We start from the raw sequence: 19,274 nt of genomic DNA, 5'->3' as shown, positions 1-19,274 counted from the left end.
GAGAACTTCCATGGATGACTATCGGAGAGATAGTTATTCGTTGAATAATTTTCCCCCGGAAAAACGGGCTCTCAGATGGTGTTCTTGAGAGGTCAAGATTTTCTTCTTTGGTGGACACTTGTTCCTTGTTTGAAAAATGATCTGATGCTTGAAAATCTTTAGTGGGCCTGAAAAATTTTGTTCGAAGGGTGCTATCCGCGCTTTTTCCCTGCATCTCACCTTCAAAATCGCATGGTACTGCAAACTAAATGTCATTTTCGATGTTCTCATGCCAGAATTGATCGCCCGTCCTGCTCTTCAGAGAAACCGGGTCTCGTCGCTGAACAAATCGTTGAATACTTGAAGCTGCAGACAACATTACGGACATCGCCTTGGCGTGCAATCAATCTACAGTTCAGTCAACGTCAAATTTTAAGGTGTTTTTTTGTCGAATTGCACCCATCTTCGGTCGGTTGGTCGTGGAATATCCCTTTAATTTTCTGCTATTTTGCTTGCTTTACCCAGCTTGCGTACGTTTATGGTAGATATGGCATGCAACGATTCTGCTACCATATTCTTCATATATAGCGCTTTACAGTCAGTCCGTCCGGTGGCGGCATGAAATGAATACAAGTTGTCATCACTTAAATAAACAGATATACCATCATCGCACATTGCCGGAGGTACAGTATTCTTTTGGGCGTTCTCCTGTTTTGAGTGCTCAGTGTCAGCTGACTGGTGACGGCAACCGGTAGGGCTTTTTCAGTTCAGCCCCATGATATTTTGGCTAGTGTATTTTGCGTTGCGCACAACGTGATGTAGTTCATTTCAAATTGTGTGATTTGTATCACAAGATTTTTGTAGCTAGCTGCATTTGTTTATTCTTGCAGTGGTACTCGCATAGCTCATGTATTTATACATACATGTCCATGTATAGTTCATGTAATTCAGTTGAATGATTAGTGTGCTGTGTGGATGGCAAACCTGCCATTGTGCCACTGAAAACATGGATATTGTTTAGGTTTTCCATATCCAGCAGCACATGATGCATCCCAAACCATCATGCTAATCAGCTGAGCAGCTTCACTGGTATGCCACTTAAAATCACAAAGTTGCCTTGAACTCACTAATTTGGTGGAAAAATGCTGGTGCTGAAATGTTAAACACTTAGTTTCTTGTTCAAAGCATCGGTTCTCTGGAGTGACAAGATTAGTGTGCTACACAACATTAACATACTATAAACCATGCTTTGAAATAGCTTTCTTGAAGATCATTTTGTGCAATCTACATCCTATCCCCTTTTAAGGCCTGAATCATGCTAATTTCTGAGCTACATGCCCACAAAATGTGCAGAATATTTCAGGAAGACTTTTTCAAAGTCACCCAAGCATTCACAACTAAGTGAGCTTTTTCATGATATTAATTAAGCATCATCATATTTGTTATTTATATAAGCACAATATCACTGATGCTTTAATATCTTCAAATGTTGAAAATTCACTTTAAGGCTTCCACTTACACCAATATATGTTAATTCTACTCCTTATTTACGTTAATGTGATGATGCAGTCTTTCAAGCAAAATTTAGAAGTGCTGCATGCATTTTAAACCTGCTGTGCACATCATTGTTTTGTCATTGTACTGTGTAGGCAACAAAAAGTAGCATCAGACCTTTCTGAGACATGTGCATCCAATACATCCTTGGAGGCTGCTGCAGCCAGATGACCCGCAGACACAGATGCACTGCTCTAACCCGTGACCCGACGACCGTCTCCAGCGGACGCCCAGGGCAATGCTGGGCGGCGCTGTCAACTGGTGCGTGCGGCGCTGGTTGCGAGCCGGCCCGCTGCGTCAGGCCGCCCGCGCGCTGACCGGGCCGCCGCCGCCTGTGCCGCTGGCCGGCAGGAAGGCCGCGGCTAGCCGGCGCACTGCTGTGAGTGGACGGCTCGGGTCCTGCTACCGCGGCCTTCGATCGAGGAGTGGACCGCATGCTGTCCTGTGGGTGGTGCCGCGTGCTGTTAACACTCATCTGGCCGTGCTGGGTGTTGGTTATCGTTTGATCCTAGGGCAGAGGGGATTTGAGATTAGTGATAGTGAGTTAAGGCATGATGTTGTGTACGGCAGTTTTCGCCGGTATGTTGACAGAATGATCTCTGGACAGGTGACGCTTTGTGTTGAGGTCGTTTCAGTCGCACCCTGGTGGACTGTGTGTGGGCACGTGTCTGGGTCGCGATGCCGAAACCGGCTGGACCCGCTGAATTGCTGTTGGGTTGCCCGGTGCATCGGTGTGGTTACCGACCTGTCGTGGTGGACTGGTGTCGGCACGCGAGCCCGTATACTGGTGTCATCGTTTGCTTGTGCAGATGAGCTGCAAGCCTGGGGTCTCCTCCTGTTGAAATTAAAGAATGAGATTGAATTCTACCTTTTTAGATGGGTAGATCTCTGGAGTCAGACCTTACACTTAACAGCAACTGCGGGAGTTCGGACCCCTCCCAAGCGATCATGAAATTCCAGGTCAACGGCAAAATATGTTAGCGGAATTTAGCGTGCCACAAAGCTCGGCACGGTCCGTCCTGCCCTCTAACGTCACCTGACCTTTAGTGAAGCCGCTGCCACCGTCCGTAGACCATCCCAGTCAAGGGCAAATAGCGAGCACATAAAAGGACTCAAAGTCACCCTGTCACGGCTTGGTGGATCGGTAGGCAGGTGCCCTGACCAGCTGAGCTGTCTGGAAGGAGGGACTAAGTGTTGCTGCATCTTGCCATAAGGGTGCCAAAGCATGGGGCGTACTCCGGGCCTCCGTCCGCCGGGCCTCTAACGCGCCTCTAACGCGCCGCGCCGCGCCGCAGCCCCGGCCGTTCGTCGACTGGCGCAGACTGAGGGTGACCGGCGGCCACGGCGGCAATGGCTGCGTGTCGCTGGCGCGCGTCTACCGCAACCCGCGCGCTGGCCCGGACGGCGGTGACGGCGGCGCCGGTGGACACGTCATCTTCCAGGTCAGGCGCGACCGGCGGGCGGCGCCGTCCAGGCCCAGCGTTCAGTCTTCCCGTCTGCTCGGCCGGGACGGTCAGGCGCTCCCAGTGTCTTTTAAGCATCTGTTGGATCCGGCTGGTGTATCCCTGGTTATGCTGTTTGGCTTTCCAAGGACTCCTCTAGTCAAGCCCTATGAATTTGCAAACCATGCGTGTGGCTTTCCTGTTAAATCTGCTTTTCGGGCCTGTCACGTGTTCGTGCTGCTCCCCATCTTACACGGGATGGGAGGGCTTCCGTCCAGCCTCCCAAGTGCAGCTGTTGATGTGTTTTCCCAGGCGAGTACCAACGTGAAGGGTCTGGGCCATCTCAGCTCGGTGCTGACGGCAGAGCCTGGCGAGAAGGGCTTCCAGAACGACTGCCACGGCAAAACGGCGCCGCATCTCATCGTCCAGGTCAGCCCGACGGCCACACCCCGCCGGCGCAACCCGGCAGCCAGGCATGGACATGGACTGCGGTGGTTTCATCACTCATCTTTATTATCACATGGAGTCCTTGCTGCGATAACTCCATGCCCACTTCGATGCAGGAAGCCCTAGCCAGCTGGAACGGTACTGACAGTGCGCTTCCTCTGATCGGACTGCGCTGCGTGGCTCGGCCGGTGAAGCGGTGCCCTCCTCAGCCCCTGGTCCGTCCTGACTCAGCTCCGCTGTCGGGTCCCGACAGGTGCCGGTGGGCACTATGTTCCAGTCAGATGAAGCGGTGCCCTCCTCAGCCCCTGGTCCGTCCTGACTCAGCTCCGCTGTCGGGTCCCGACAGGTTCCGGTGGGCACTACGTTCCAGTCAGATGAAGCGGTGCCCTCCTCAGCCCCTGGCCCGTCCTGACTCAGCTCTGCTGTCGGGTCCCGACAGGTACCGGTGGGCACTATGTTCCAGTCAGATGAAGCGGTGCCCTCCTCAGCCCCTGGTCCGTCCTGACTCAGCTCCGCTGTCGGGTCCCGACAGGTACCGGTGGGCACTATGTTCCAGTCAGATGAAGCGGTGCCCTCCTCAGCCCCTGGCCCGTCCTGACTCGGCTACGCTGTCGGGTCCCGACAGGTGCCGGTGGGCACTACGTTCCAGTCAGATGAAGCGGTGCCCTCCTCAGCCCCTGGCCCGTCCTGACTCGGCTACGCTGTCGGGTCCCGACAGGTACCGGTGGGCACTATGTTCCAGTCAGATGAAGCGGTGCCCTCCTCAGCCCCTGGTCCGTCCTGACTCGGCTACGCTGTCGGGTCCCGACAGGTTCCGGTGGGCACTACGTTCCAGTCAGATGAAGCGGTGCCCTCCTCAGCCCCTGGTCCGTCCTGACTCAGCTCCGCTGTCGGGTCCCGACAGGCGCCGGTGGGCACTATGTTCCAGTCAGATGAAGCGGTGCCCTCCTCAGCCCCTGGTCCGTCCTGACTCAGCTCCGCTGTCGGGTCCCGACAGGTGCCGGCGGGCACTATGTTCCAGTCAGATGAAGCGGTGCCCTCCTCAGCACCTGGCCCGTCCTGACTCAGCTCCGCTGTCGGGTCCCGACAGGTGCCGGTGGGCACTATGTTCCAGTCAGATGAAGCGGTGCCCTCCTCAGCCCCTGGTCCGTCCTGACTCAGCTCCGCTGTCGGGTCCCGACAGGTGCCGGCGGGCACTATGTTCCAGTCAGATGAAGCGGTGCCCTCCTCAGCACCTGGCCCGTCCTGACTCAGCTCCGCTGTCGGGTCCCGACAGGTGCCGGTGGGCACCATGTTCCAGTCAGATGACGGCCAGCTACGCGCCAGTCTGGAGGTGGAGGGCGCCATGTTTGTCGCGGCCCGCGGCGGCGCCGGCGGCAGGGGCAACAAGTACTTCGCCACAGACACGTGAGTGACGCTGTGGGCCGTGGTGCTGACTGTGGGTTATGGTGGGGGCTGTAGGTCATGGTGCTGACTGGGCCATGGTATTAACTGTGAGCCGCGGTGCTGACTGCGTTATGACGCGAGCTGTAGGTCGTGGTGCTGACTGGGCCATGACACTGACTGTGGGCTGTGGTGTTGACTGTTTGCTGTGGTGCCAACTATGGGTTATGGTGTGCGCTGTAGGTCGTGGTGCTGGCTGGGCCATGACACTGGCTGTGGGCTGTGGTGCTGACTGTGGGCCATGGCGCTGACTGTGGGGCCGTGGTGCTGACTGTGGGCTATGGTGCTGACTGTGGGCCATGACGCCGACTGTGGGCTGTCGTGCTGACTCCCCGCCGTGGTGCCGACTCCAGGCTGTAGCGCTGACGCTGTGCCGCGCTGCCGCAGGAACCAGACGCCACGGTTTGCCGAGCTGGGGGCGCCCGGCGAGAGCTTCGCCTACGCGGCTGAGCTGCGCACCATGGCCGACATTGGGCTGGTGCGTGACACCTGTGTCATGTGACACGTATCGCAGGGCTGTGCCTGCTGGCGTGGTTCATTTGCTGGTAACGCGTGCATTTGATCGCTTTCATCGAGGCTATGCAACTCAGAAGATGCATTGTTGTAACGTGTAAACTTAAGTGTTTTTATATCGCCATAGACATCGAACGGCTAATCTCACTGTCACATCGCGTCAGATTTTGGATTCGTCCATCAGAGGTAGCGAGAGCGGCATTAGGCGTTTCTGCCGCTCTTCACCTGAACTCCGCTGACGTCCCGCGGCCGCAACCCAGCCGTGGTTCTTCTCGTGGAAGCTGGCCCAACCGCTGCTCTCCCGACCCTCCCTCCGTGGCTTCATCTGACCCAGTGGTCACTCCCTGCTCTCCCTCCGTGGCCTCATTTGGCCCAGCAGTCACCCCTGCTCTCTCTCCTTGGCCACATCTGATCCAGCGGGCACCCCTGCTCTCTCTCCGTGGCCTCATTTGACCCAGCGCTCACTCCCTGCTCTCCCTCCGTGGCCACATCCTGCCCGGCGGTCACCCCCTGCTCTCTCTCCGTGGCCGCATCTGACCCAGCGGTCACCCCCCTGCTCTCCCTCCGTGGCCTCATCTGACCCAGCGTTCACTCCCTGCTCTCCCTCCGTGGCCTCATCTGGCCCAGCAGTCACCCCCGCTCTCTCTCCGTGGCCTCATCTGACCCAGCGTTCACTCCCTGCTCTCCCTCCGTGGCCGCATCTGACCCAGCGGTCACCCCCTCCTCTCCCCCCTTGGCCACGTGACCTAGCGGTCACCCCTCCTCTCTCCCCTCGGCCACGTCTGACCCAGCTGTCACCCCCTCCTCTCCCCCTTGGCCACGTCTGACCCAGCGAGCACTCTGCGACCGTAGCTGACCCAGTCATAGCTCCTCCAGCCCTCTCTCCGCGATCACAGCTTACCCAGCGGTCGCCCCTCCCGGTGCGCAGATCGGGTTCCCGAACGCGGGCAAGTCGACGTTGCTGCGCGCCATCTCGCGGGCGCGTCCCAAGGTGGCGGCGTACCCGTTCACCACCCTGCAGCCGTACGTCGGCATGGTCGAGTACAGCGACTACGTCCAGCTGGCAGGTCAGCTCCGCCCCACAGGCATGGCTAGTCTTACGCGTCCGTGCGAAGTGGTGTCAAAGTAAAGCCACCAAGTTCCCTCGGACTGCCTTGTTCAGGTTTATTATGTATAAGTTCCATGCCGCTTTATTTCGCGTGCACTTGTGCAATGCGCTTGTTTTTTTTTTGTTTCTCGCTGCGCTGTTGCCTTTGTATGTGGTTAGCCCGTATCTGCGTGTGCAGGGTTGGGGAATCATCCCCAGGAAGAGCTCTGTCCTTGGTAGTAGCCCACCCACCGGGTGAAGTCTATTTGAAGTCTCGTCAGCCTGTTGAGCTCCCAAGCGTCCTCTGCGCTTGACCCGGCCCCTCTCCACTGCAGTGGCCGACATCCCCGGACTGATCAGGGACGCGCACAAGAACCGCGGCCTGGGTGTCGCGTTCCTGCGCCACGTGCAGCGCTGCACGTGCCTGCTGTACGTGCTGGACGTGTCGTGCCGGCCGGCCGAGCAGCTGCGCGTGCTGCAGCACGAGCTGGACATGTTCCAGCCAGGCCTGGCCCGCCGGCCGCACGCGCTGGTGGCCAACAAGTGCGATCTGCCAGGCGCCGAGGTCAGTCCAAGGTTAAGCCTCGGTCACGTTCGTGGCCCGGTTAGGTTATGCGGCTCGCGCAATCTTAGGTGATTGCTTGCTTGTGTGAACGCATCGCTCGCTGGAGCCGTCTTGCTGGATGAGCTGGTGCCACTCGACACTAGCGGATGATATGACGGCTGTGTACTTGGGGACAGGGAAAGCGAAAACTATTTTGCGCTTCTGGCACACCTTCGGACGATAAGACGGCAGATCGCATCACTGATGACATGGCCGCTCGTGCCGTGCGTCCTTTGTTTCATCGTGGCCCAAAATTTCAGGATAATCTGGAGGAGCTGCGGGAGGCGGTTGACATGCGCGTTCTGCCCATCTCGGCCAAGATGGGAACCAACGTTACGGAGCTCTTGTGTTATCTGAGGACACTGCATGACGAACACAGCCAGCGAACGGAGGCGGAGGCGACTGTGAATGACTTGTGATCTTTGTGAGTGGTTTTGTAAGGTTTCAAATAAATGTAACCCAAATAGACTTCCATGTACTTACGCTAAGCGCCTTAACCCTGGACCACCACCCCCCACTCCCGGGATTTGGCAACTTGCTTGGGGAGTGGGCTGCTCCTGACCAAGCTGAGATACCAAACACGTTGCTGAAAACGGTGGCGTGCACGAGACTCCACTTAACACGGCCTGAGGTAGCAGAGAGCCCGTTTTAAACTTAGACGTTAATCCTGCTCTGTCATTTGAGGCAACAGGCGCTTGACCTTGCTTGTCCCGATGGCTACCAGCTAATGATCTTAAAAACCACAGAGTTATTTTAGAGCCACCATACTGCGTCGCCCTCTGGAGGGCAAGCATGCCCTGGCCACGGAGGGGTGAGGAGTCACGGGCGCATCCGCTATCCTCCCGCCAGTCGCAGCGCTTACTTAACGTTTCACGCTGCGGTTAGGACCAGCACCGTGGACTCGCGCTATTGCTATATTTAGCTATATTGCTTTTGCTATATTCCTTCGTATATTGCTCGTGTCCTAGCTGCTACAACCCGCATACTTGGACGCGTGCGGCGTATCACTGAAAACCCGTAAGATTCAGATTTCCTCCTTCCATAATGCTCATGCGTTAGATGTTACAAAACACATCTTTTACAGAAATTATTTTGCGGTGTCGCTGAATGCACCCTTGCAGTAACCTGCTCTATGCAGTGAAGCTGCGTGAAAATTTCTGAAACCACAGGCCCAAGTACTCAACAAGACGACTCAGGGTTCCAAGCCAAATAGCTCCTACACAGCGTCTGAAAAACGTTGCCAAGCCTATTGGAGAATCGTTCCACCGTTGACGTCCGTTCATGGGGCGCTCCGGTGTGCCTTACAACAGACGATGAATAGTGGACACCTGCAGGTTTTTTTTTTGTTTATTTCGGCATGACAGGCGATGACATCTGAAAGAGAAAACAATCATCATGTTAGAACCTGAGAGCAATGACTATTTTGCACAAACAAGGACAGTATTAGCAACAAGTCCTACTGACGCCATCAACTTCAACAAGTCTTCGTATATAAACCTACCAACGAAACAGCGGTTCGCAACAGAGCGGCGGCGTTTGGAGCACGTAAAATGCTTTCCAGAGGTACGAAACTACCGCGAACCATTCGCGGCCCACAACTGTACTAAACCGCAAATACACCATACACACCCATCAGCATCTATGGCAACCCCAAGTAGTTAATAAACAACTTGGACCGATTGCGAAAAGATCGTGGTGACCACAAATCAGTCCTCAAATAATGCCAAAGCTATCAAATCCAAATGGCAGCTGAACTAATGTCACCAAATTGAGATCAACGAATCTGAATATCAGCTGCCGATGCGAGCGAGACGAGCATATCATGACCATACTGGTCCAATTACATTACGAAAACCGGACACAATCCACACCTAAACAAGGCTCATTACTTCATGCCCATTGTGTTGTTGACACCACCATCAGAAAGCAATCAAGAAGGTATGCTGGAGCTCACCTCAGTAGTTCCTGCAAAGAGAAGAAAGGTGTCAGTATAAGCTATGAAGATCCTTGCTGCTGCACAATCAGTTCTAACCTTGTGCACCACCAATGACACCCATCTCTGTTTAATACTGACAAATGGGTGCAAAATGGCCACTGCAGTCAAAGTGACACTAAAGCCAGCTGTATGAGTGTCTTAACATAAAACACCTGAAACTGATGGTATGCCATTGAATATGGTCCCTACATGGTACATTCCAAAAGCAACCACTTCCATTGTAGCATCACACCAGGAGCAAAAAAATTGTAACTGGGCCTTAAAGCCCCCAAGTCCCAACTGACCAGGGGGTAGTTATAACCCAGACACTTTTTTCTGTATCTGGGCCTTAAAGCCACCAGGTCAAGCAACAGACCAAGTGGTAGTTATAACCCAGAATGTTGCACATCTTTAAGTACACACATAAACTTCAAGCAAGACAATGACAACAAATTATTGCACAGCAATTAGACTTAGCACAATATGCTGTTTTTGCAACCAGTTTATATTATTGTGCCATGGTAAAGAGGAATACAAAGGACATCCATAATACATAAGCTACAATAAATAGTTTAACTGACTGGTTACTGGCAATTACAAATTTGAGTCTCAGGGCATGTTGACTGCAAGTGATCATGCACTGCCAAATGCCTGGTAGTTTGACTTGACAACATCTCACACTGATTTGTAGTTTGGGCCGATCTGAGGCAGCCTCACCCAAACCAGACTTTCAGCATGTGATCACAAAAAACTAAAAAAACTCCACCGAGTGCTGCCTGCCCCAAGAATTAGCAATGCTGATATTACGAGAATAATTCTACACATCACCAACCATAACAAACACAACGGACATGCAACACACCTATTAGATGTGAGAACATCAGACAAGTTCTTGCATGGTGTCCGCACAACATCCCTGCCACTCACTTTGCGACAATGCCGTCCTTCTTCGCCAACCGCGTGAGGCAGTCGTCGGACTCTCCCATGCGTCGGATGTACCCGCAGATGGCGTAGGTCTTGCTGTCGCCAGTGTAGCGGCCAGTCGTCGGGTCCACGTCAGCAATGTTCAGCTGAATGGAGGCGTGGTCCTTGGCCGCAATCAGACGGTTGCTGGCCGAGCTGGGGCGACCAAACGTGATTATGACGGGCATCATTGCACAACACGTGATTATGGAGGGTGTCTTTTCATAACACATGATTATGAAGGGTGTCATTTCTAGTTGCTTCAGAAGAGTTGGAAATTGTCATCCAGAAGAAATGGGCATCCTGACATGCAGTGGTCACAATTTGGTCAAAGTGACAGCATGAGCAACATGCATCAGACAAGGCAATATGGCATAACAATGAGTCAAACACCATGGCAACCCTGGATGTGCATACCTTTCACATCATCTTGTCTGCTACCCTTTATTTGGATAAGATATTCTGAAAGTTGGGCAGGCATAGCAGACTAACCCTGGGATACACCTGACCCAAGTCCACATTCTGCCCAGTTCAGGCATAAGGGTGCATTACCTACAGCTCTTTGCAGCCTGGTGTCTCAACCAATCTTTCAGAGGGGTTCCGCTTAGGGGGCATAACAGCTATGCCCTCAGCTCTCACATGAGGTATGTGGGCTGGTTTGAATCCTGATTGCTCCATGACCCAGGAATGCTAATATGGCCATCACTCACTGGCATTTCATTAAAGGGTTTGCTTCACTATGTTTATAATATCCTGTTTCTATTTAACAGGTTGGCACTCACATCATGACTGAAGGATAGTCCTGTACCTGGGCCTTAAAGCCCCCAGGTCAAAACTGACCAAGAGGTAGTTATAACCCAGACATTTCATGTATCTGGGCCTTAAAGCCACCAGGCCAAGATGCAGACCAAGTGGTAGTTATAACCCAGTCATTGTGCTGTTTGTGTGTCATGTCAACCCTTTTGATGAGAATTTTGACAAGCATCACAATGCACAAATGATTCAAGTCAAAACCTTCAGCAATGTTAGCATGTACTGCATACTGAATATTCCATGTCATTCTACATTTCAACCAGTATACAGCTTGAAAATGTAAATCACAAAACCTAGGGGATTTACAACATCAACTGGACCAACTAGGTAAATCACATCACACCAATCATGGATATGTGCCTTGATAATTTTCACTATGCATTGTAGGTACCTTCCTTTTTATACTTAACTGAACAAGAATGTGAGATCAGATTGGAGGACACTAATAACAATACAGATAATAAGGCAAAGGTCACAGGTGGGCTTGGATGGATTAGGGAGCAGGGACATGCCAAGCAACTCATTCCACTTCAAAGGCTTGATAAAAGCCCAGGGTATCCAGATTCCTAGGTCCACGAGCAAACCATTACATATTTTGACAAGATTTTGGAAGAGGGCAGAGGCAGTGTTTACCCTCCAATTTAAGGCAGCTTATCAAAATTTGGTGGCAGAAATTGTTCAATATGAGCATTGAGAGCATCATAATATGCCTAAGTAATGTTGTCAAAGTCCACCTCAATTCAGCAAGTTACATCCCTATTTGGAGCAGGATTTTATCTATCCCCAGTACTTCACTGGTGTGATTGCCAGGGTTCACACACTAGCTTACAACATGTTTTGTGCTGACATGAAGTACCCTTTTTCTTGAATGGTCTCTGCATCCCTCCATCTCATATCTGCCTAACATTCCATTCTTTTCAGATGAGCTACACTAATGATTCATGCAGCATTAACATCCCAGCAACAATGTCACTACATGCACACTTCAAATATGAGCACTGAGCCCACAAACTTAGTCACAGAGCCCACAGTTCAAGAAACTATGGCATGCATCAGCCATTCACAAAAACATATACACCTGCAGCACTTTCAAGCTAAAGTGCTTGAAAATTTTACACCATTTGACCTGGCCTGAGTTTGGCACAATCTTACTCTCAGTTCAACTTGCTTGTCACGCACATATGGCTGTGGAAAATATATAGACAAATGGTAAGAGCCCAACTACCTTTCAGGATCAGGTAATACTGCAAAAAGAAGCAGGGCCCGCAGCAACACTGCCAAAGCTGATTTATACAGATTGTGCCCATGAAAAGCATGCTGCAAATGTGCCCTCGACCCGAACAGGCAGGCGAAAATGGAAAAAACACAACACAAGGCATGGGTCGTTTCCCCGCACAACGTCATCCACTTACCATTTCCTGGGGACATACATGTCCACAAACTCTCCGGACTCGTTCTGCATGGTTCAGGGCTTATTGTTACGGGGTCCTGATACCGCAAACTGAAAGAGGACACAAACGGGTGTCAGGGGCGATACTTCTAACCCAAGTTCTGAAGATTGTAGCGTCTATATGAGATAAATGTAATATGCCGCCTTTAAGCATTGCATCGCACCACATACACGCATAAAGCGACACAAAAACACTACAACCCCTCACCGCGCCGGAATCAGTTTAAAAAGGACGAGTTGCGCTCACTTCCGTAGTTGCCGTTTCTAAGCTCAAAATATCACAAGGGCAAAATTTTAAGGACAATGTCATTGCCTATAAACCTCACATTAAGGAAAACTAATACATGTGATTTCATTTTTAATGAAAGAATTTCTCTGAAATGGGTACCAGCACATGTGTGAAAATGGGAGTGGGCATGTTAGGTATACTGCGAACATGCCCACCGCCTAGCAGAAACGGCAGAAACGGTGCATGAGAATATGCGACGCTCTGACTTCTTAGGGGATATTCCGACCTTATGCTGCCGCAGGGGCGGAGCCAGGATTTCCTTCAGAGAAGAGCCACGACTCATTGCGGTGCCCTGGGAGCTTAGTGTCCCCCGCACAAAAAGTCCCCCGATTTCGCCGCATTATTTTCAGATTCTCATTTTGTAATCGATAAATTACCTTCCGCGTGTTTGGACCGCCGAAGTGGTCCGCGGATCTAGCTCACTCAGTTATTTTTAGCGGCAAATTTAACGGTGCTTTAGTGTTGACCTGTGATCGATAAAGAAGCCAGAATTGCTGCACAAAGATACAGTTCATCACTTATTTAGAACCAATTAAAATGAAATTGAGCAGCGATGGAATTGCTGCTTAAATGATCAGCGTCAATTTTCAATGCGTTATTTGTGATTTTCTGTTAATTAACAACGGTTGGGGCTCCGGATGTTCTCTGAGTTTCCCAAGTGAGTTAAGGGGCCCGTGGATTGAACGCCAGGACAGATCTAAACAGCTGGTCAAAAATTTGTGTGATATGCCTATCCGTTGTTCCGCAGGGATGGTTCTTCCTTTTTCAACAATCCGTCAGCAAAAATTGTACCAAAGGGTTGAAAACTTGTGCGCTCGCCAAGACGTGTATTTTGCTGCGTTTTGTGTTAAAAAACTGCGTCCGTTCAGCAGGCCATGGGCTCCTTCGCGGCCCAAAGGGGGGGGGGGGAGCATGGAGCCATGCCCCCCCCCCCCCATTTGGGCCGCGAAGGAGTCCATAGCCTGCCGAACGGACGCAGTTTTTTAACACAAAACGCAACAAAATAGATGTCTTCGGGCTTCCACGTGACAAAGAGCACTCACAAGCGAAGGTGAATGCCCACGGGTAGACAAGAATCATTCTCCACTGGTTGAGATGGTGGTGACTAGCATGTTTTAAGGCTCATTACGGTGTCCAAAGACCCTACACTGTTTCCGGGGTTGTATATGTCTACCTAGGGAGTCAGTCCGGTTGTTAAGAAGTCTTCTCCGTTTCCTCTGATTTCTTTACATTTGCTCGAAAGGCCCTGCGGTGCTGTGATTATTCCTGCTGGCGCGCCGGGACACTCTTGTCAATCAGAGGCCTTCCCTCGAAAGGCTGTATACGCTTTAGCCGGGGCCCACAGGTTGATCTGCCGGAGTATCCTCTGCTGCTCAGGAGATCTTTACGTTGGTCTCGGTTGACACACCGACACACGATATGGCCATGGGCCCTCTACATTTGTATAGGGCTATTCCAATTCCTGTCACTTGATTAGGGCCCTGCGCTCTTCTCGGAGGTCCATCTGCTAACCTATTTGGGCGCACTCGGTTTTTCGAGACCCTCCAAATTAACCTGCTCAGGCACACTAGATTGTTCGGGGCCCTGGACATTGGGTTTGATATTTGATAAAAAAAGTATAGTGCCTTACGTTCTGTCGTGAGCCAACTGTTAGCCTCCTTGTGTGCACTCGATCTTTCGAGAACCCTCCACACTTGATTTTTGGTATTTTTAGTTCAATGAAGATCCCCATGCTCCTGTCGGGGCCCCTTCATATTCTCTGCTCCGACATACTTAATCGCTCGGGGCCATCTGCATTGGGTCTTGAGTACCTGCTATTTGAATACACGGCCCTATGTTCTTGCCTGGGGCCCTATGTGCTAACACTCCCCGGCCCACTCGATCGTTCGGGGCCCTCCATAGTGTGTTGTGAGTATCCCTTATGTGAATGGATGGCCCAATGCTCTTGTCGGGGCCCTATCTGTTAACCTGCTCTTGCCCGCCCGATTCTTTCGGGGGCCTCCACATTGCGTTGTATTTCTTATTTGAATGAAGAGCCTTACGCTCATGTCGGGGTCCTGTCTGTTAACCAGCTCGGGCACGCTTGATCATTTGGGAGCCCTTTATATTGGGGTCTCGGGTACTTTCTACTTGAATGAAGGGCCCCCTACGCTCTTGTCGGGAGCCTTATCTGTTAACCTGCTCGGACCCATGTTTCGGGAGCCCTGCACACGGGGTCTTTGGTACTTCTTATTTGAATAGAGGGCCCTACGCTCCTGTTGGGACTCTTCTGACAACCTTCTCGGGCATACTTGATCATTCCGAGCCCTCCGAATTGTGTCTGGGGGACTTCTTATTTGAATGGATGGCCCCATGTTGCTATCGGGGCCCAATCTATTAAGCTGCGTTGGCCAGTGGCGGATCCAGTGGTGGGGAGAAGGGCACAGAACCATGCTCCATTGTGTCTTGAGGTGACGTTAGGCTCCGGAGGGGCCATAACCGGCCGAACGGACGTAGTTTTCTAACACAAAACGCATAAATTGGACGTCCTGGGGCCTCCAGACGACCAAGAACAGCTACAAGCGAAAGTCAAGAGCCTGTGAGCAAAGTTAATTTTTTGCTGCTTGAGAGGATGGTAATTGGGAGAGCTTTTGAGATTTATTACGATATCCAGAGGCCCTACACTGTTGCCGGAGCCCTTGCCGGGTCCACGTCCACTTCCGGGTCAATCCGATCGCTAAGGAGCCTTTCACGTTGCCTTCATCTCTTTGCACTTTCCAGTCGAGCCCTACTCTGCTGCAGGGGCACTGTCTGCTAGTATGTCTGGGCACTATATCAATCAGGGGCCCTCGACGGATTCGTCCCATTCGCCCAAAAGGCCCATACGCGTTTGCCCCACATTTGGCTCTATATGCCGGGGTACACTCAGTTGCCCATCCTACTGGTATCGGGTTCCTTCCACTTACTCGGAGGGCCTTGTGCTGTTGTAAGAGCCCATATAAAGTAAGGAACCGAGCTACTCGATGATCAGGAGCCTTCTACATCGATCTAGGGCTCCTTCCCCTTCATCTCCTTTGCTGGACCCTTCAATCCTATCGGGTCCCCGTTTGTTAGCCTCTCCGGGCACTCTTGATCGCACAGGGGCATCCATTCATGTACACCGGTCTTTGATAATTTTCCTTTGCTCAGTAGGCCCTGTGCTCTGCTCAGGGTACTATAGGTCAACCTGCCGAGGCGCCTTCGATCGCTCAGGGGCCCACCATGTTGGCCCTAGTGCCTTAGCCTTATAGCAGCAGTCCGATATGTGCCGATGGAGCTTTATGCGTCATTGTCGAACATTATTTTACATGTTGCCAATGTCATATTGTGTCATTTCCATTCGTGACACCTATTATGCTTGTGCTTCATGTTTTTAGTGCATTTTGAATGCTAGGATATTGTGTACTCCATCATAACAGGCAAAGCAAACACTCTACATGGGTCACCAGCCACCACCTGGCAACATCGACGAGGCGGCTGGCATTAAATAAGCTAAGAAACAAGTTCATGCTGAATTCATATGGCATTTAGCAGCCAATTGATGAGGGCCTAATAAATGGCACAGGGATCCAATTAGATACATCGGTGTTCAGACGAAACGGGTCGACGGCCCCTGTTCAACACTGGGACCCCTGACTGATATCGTGTCTTCCATTGCCTCACTTTGGCCCCTTTCATAAATCACTTTCTTGTCAGAGGGTCCGACTCACGCAGGATGTCCTATGACAGGGCTCCCTGGCCGGTACAGGGTTCCCCATTGTCTCAGGGATTCCGACCAATACTACAGGTCTTATGACAGACACTCGTGGGGTCTGACCTTGTCCCTGCTCGGAAAATGCCCCTCCCTCCTTGGCTGACATGGCGCCGACTGCATGGCATTTACGTTCTGTGGGCAGCATGAGGATGTTCAAATCGGGGGCGGGGTGGGTGGGGGTGGGAAGCTTGGCGCAGGAGGCCCTCTTGATGAATGACGTTCGTGGACCCTTGCCAACAGGACTGGGCTTCATTAATATGCCATCTGATCAGCCATTAGGGCTCATTGAACACCTCATTGGGGTCAGTTATGTTCGGTTCCCAAGACCCCTCCAACCCTCGAGACCTTCGGGGAGGCGTATTTCCCCCGTGCCCCTTGCCCGCGCCCCCAGGTCCATGAGCAGCCAGGGGAGCCCTTGGGTGGTGGAAGTGCCTTTGAGCTGCCAAAAGGCCCCTGTGCAGTTGAGGACAGTGGGCGCTGAGGGGACAGTGGGCGCTCGATACACCAGATACAGCGGCCATATGGGCCCTGAGCGCACAGGTCCCTGAGTAGACAATGCGACCCCCGCGGGGCCAAAGAGCCCTTGGGTAGTTCCGAGATCCTTTTGGTGTTCTTAACAGATTTTGAAAGACCAGGGGCTCAAAGTAGCTATAAATTAAACCAACGAGAGTGTTTCTGCCAGCAACGGCCAGACGAGCCCATAGTTGACATACGGAGCCTATTGAATATCTATGGATTGTACTTCGCTTCGGCCTAAATTCCTATCCTGCAAAACCTATTTTAGAGAGATCTCATTCAGTACGTTAATTTTCATCCGAGGCGCGTGAGCTGAAAAGGTCCCTCCGAGGTAATAATGCAATCACAATGGCAGTTGAACATCCCAGTAATCAAACTAATACAGACGATGAGTGCAGAGTTGGAGTGTAAGTCAGTTGCATTCGCCGCTGATCCGTGCATGTTCGTCCGAATATGAACATAAAATACGATGTGAAAATAAATCGTTCCATTTCGGCCATACGAAAATACCACCCCAATTGCCAGTGAACCAAAATCAGAACAAGTAGGTAATTCGCGTATATATGCACCTAGCTGGTGACAGGTCATGCAAGTCATCTCTCTCGGGATGCGCGAAATATTGTGCGTGATTAATGCATTTTGAGGGTGGCAGCAGCAAAAGTGCGTCTTTACCACAAGGCTGCACTTTTCACTGACATATATGGTAGCACACTGGCACAACGAGACCATTACAGATTGCGAGGTTCGAGATATACTAAATAATTTTTCGAGGCGGCTTTACCGCAGATAACAGCACTGGCGTGTACTAATGAATTGTTACAAGAGTTGTTGATTGCATTTGCGAGGAACATAATGCATATAGATAAGTCAGTATGCATGGCCTTATCCATCGTAAAATAACCAGGAGAATGTGGAGATCGATGTGCTATTTCAGCTACATGCCTTTATCGACTACTGATATTCGTTTTGATAAAGGCATGTAGCCGAAATATCACATCCATCTCTCCATGCTCGAGAAATGGAGAGATATGAGAAATAAGACTATTAGTACTGTCTTATCGATCAATTGGTATGTCCAAATTCTAGATAATTGACGCGCTGCCGGGGCAGTTTGTTCGGCATCCCTCAGCTGTTGCATTTGTGGAGCCCATTTATCAATAAAATTACAAGAAGTGTGACAGAATATAATACAACAAAACATGGCGGCCATTAGAACCTACAAACACAACTTCATGGATGGGTCTAAAAAAAGCCAATTGTAACTCCGTGGCGCGTGCGTTTAAATCGCTGGTTTGGAATACACCGTTCTCAATCACCCGGGGCGTCACCAGATATTCCGGCTAGTTGTACGTACTCCAGGGAGCTGACCCCACGTTTTGATAAATACCGGAAAATACATCGTTTGGTAGGTTTGCAAATTTCGCTGGCTTTGCCCTCTTCAGCTACCACCACCAACATTTGGATATTGGCGCCACACTATGTCACACGAGTCATTACCATGTAAGATTAATACACAAGTTACCTCTTCTGCATTTTGATCATCCAGTGTAAGGTCAGTGACCTAGAAGACGCAGCTTTCTGCTGGTTTCTTCATACGCAAGGTGACAATAGCTAGTCAATGAAATCGAGGTAACACTAGGTAGTTACCCGAGTCGCGCTGTCGTGCCTGACGTCAATGGTATTTAGCAGCCAGCTTTAACCTATTATGTCATTTTTTCTCCAAAATGCACATCTCAGAATGGCAAGATCCACCAGCCTCTGTTGAAAATAACCGGCGTCATACACCCCACTACGTCTAGCACTCCTAGATGCGCAGAGGAAGGTAGTTTTGTAAAAAGCATATCATGATCTGAAAATGAAGTGACTGAAATCCAGGCACTTACGTGTGGGTGGGGGTGGGGGTGGGGGTGGGCAAGAAGCACCAGCTTACAGCGGTCACCAAAGCGAAGCGTGACCTCCTCCCCTGACGAAGTCCTGGATCCGCCCCTGCCGCACACTTAGATTGTAGGCTGGACAACAATGTCCTAGACGCGGCAGTCCGGAAGATCGTTCATGCAGAAATACACAATGTCACCTCCTCCCAAGCAGAATTTTAGTTTGATTGAAAGGGTTGAGCCTCTGGAGGACACAATCATTGGGAAAGAAAAACAAACGTGACCTGCGTCACGCGCCGAGTGAAGCTGGACGCAAAAGCTGCCGGCTAGCAGCGCAAGTCAAGAACATCAACGTGGATGGACACGCCGGGCATGCCCATTCTGTGGACGGGCGATAGGCATCGACATGGAGTTCGCTGGTTCTGCACAGTTTGGAGTTTGGTTGCGTGCAAGATGGTGAAAAATCACGTGATGTTTCCGATTGCGGTGCCCATCCGTTGATCCCGAGCTGGCGGTCCAGTCCGGCGATTTTCACACAGTGATCCGTACTCTT

At 51.3% G+C, this 19,274-nt stretch overlaps 2 protein-coding genes across 3 annotated transcripts; one reads left to right on the top strand and one right to left on the bottom strand.

The window, feature by feature from the left end:
• Nucleotides 1–279: 279 nt before the first annotated feature.
• Nucleotides 280–7,537, top strand: LOC119097904 (mitochondrial ribosome-associated GTPase 2). 2 transcript variants are annotated; one of them, XM_037220850.1, is made up of 9 exons: nucleotides 280–416; nucleotides 1,757–1,912; nucleotides 2,829–2,975; nucleotides 3,288–3,404; nucleotides 4,699–4,829; nucleotides 5,253–5,343; nucleotides 6,307–6,445; nucleotides 6,801–7,030; nucleotides 7,330–7,537. In XM_037220850.1, the coding sequence occupies exons 2-9, from the start codon at nucleotides 1,772–1,774 to the stop codon at nucleotides 7,486–7,488; spliced, it is 1,155 nt and encodes a 384-aa protein (XP_037076745.1). In that variant the 5' UTR covers nucleotides 280–416; nucleotides 1,757–1,771; the 3' UTR covers nucleotides 7,489–7,537. The 2 variants fall into 2 exon arrangements, with proteins under 2 accessions (XP_037076745.1, XP_037076744.1); XM_037220849.1 differs by lacking the exon at nucleotides 280–416 and adding an exon at nucleotides 603–662.
• An 863-nt stretch (nucleotides 7,538–8,400) lies between these two features.
• LOC119097906 (40S ribosomal protein S21) lies at nucleotides 8,401–12,501 on the bottom strand. Its single transcript, XM_037220852.1, has 5 exons — nucleotides 12,479–12,501; nucleotides 12,233–12,321; nucleotides 9,972–10,163; nucleotides 9,024–9,034; nucleotides 8,401–8,443 (listed from the first exon to the last, which is right to left on the bottom strand). Exons 2-4 carry the CDS (start codon nucleotides 12,280–12,282, stop codon nucleotides 9,025–9,027), a joined length of 252 nt encoding a protein of 83 aa, XP_037076747.1. The 5' UTR covers nucleotides 12,283–12,321; nucleotides 12,479–12,501; the 3' UTR covers nucleotides 8,401–8,443; nucleotide 9,024.
• Nucleotides 12,502–19,274: the final 6,773 nt, after the last annotated feature.

Source organism: Pollicipes pollicipes, unplaced genomic scaffold, assembly GCF_011947565.3.
Source record: "Pollicipes pollicipes isolate AB1234 unplaced genomic scaffold, Ppol_2.1 Scaffold_4727;HRSCAF=5580_pilon_pilon_pilon, whole genome shotgun sequence".
In the NCBI taxonomy this organism is placed as follows: Eukaryota; Metazoa; Arthropoda; class Thecostraca; order Pollicipedomorpha; family Pollicipedidae; genus Pollicipes; species Pollicipes pollicipes.
This window is presented reverse-complemented; position numbering and strand designations above follow the sequence as displayed.

Bases quoted from the DNA above. Each gene is read 5' to 3' on its own strand.
- LOC119097904 (XM_037220849.1), top strand. From the start codon at position 603: ATGAATACAAGTTGTCATCACTTAAATAAACAGATATACCATCATCGC. The intron at 1,913-2,828 runs GTGAGTGGACGG...GCCGCGCCGCAG, and splicing joins CGGCTAGCCGGCGCACTGCT to CCCCGGCCGTTCGTCGACTG. The intron at 3,405-4,698 runs GTCAGCCCGACG...GGGTCCCGACAG, and splicing joins CGCCGCATCTCATCGTCCAG to GTGCCGGTGGGCACCATGTT.
- LOC119097906 (XM_037220852.1), bottom strand. From the start codon at position 12,282: ATGCAGAACGAGTCCGGAGAGTTTGTGGACATGTATGTCCCCAGGAAA. The intron at 10,164-12,232 runs GTAAGTGGATGA...TGGTCGCCCCAG, and splicing joins ATGTATGTCCCCAGGAAATG to CTCGGCCAGCAACCGTCTGA.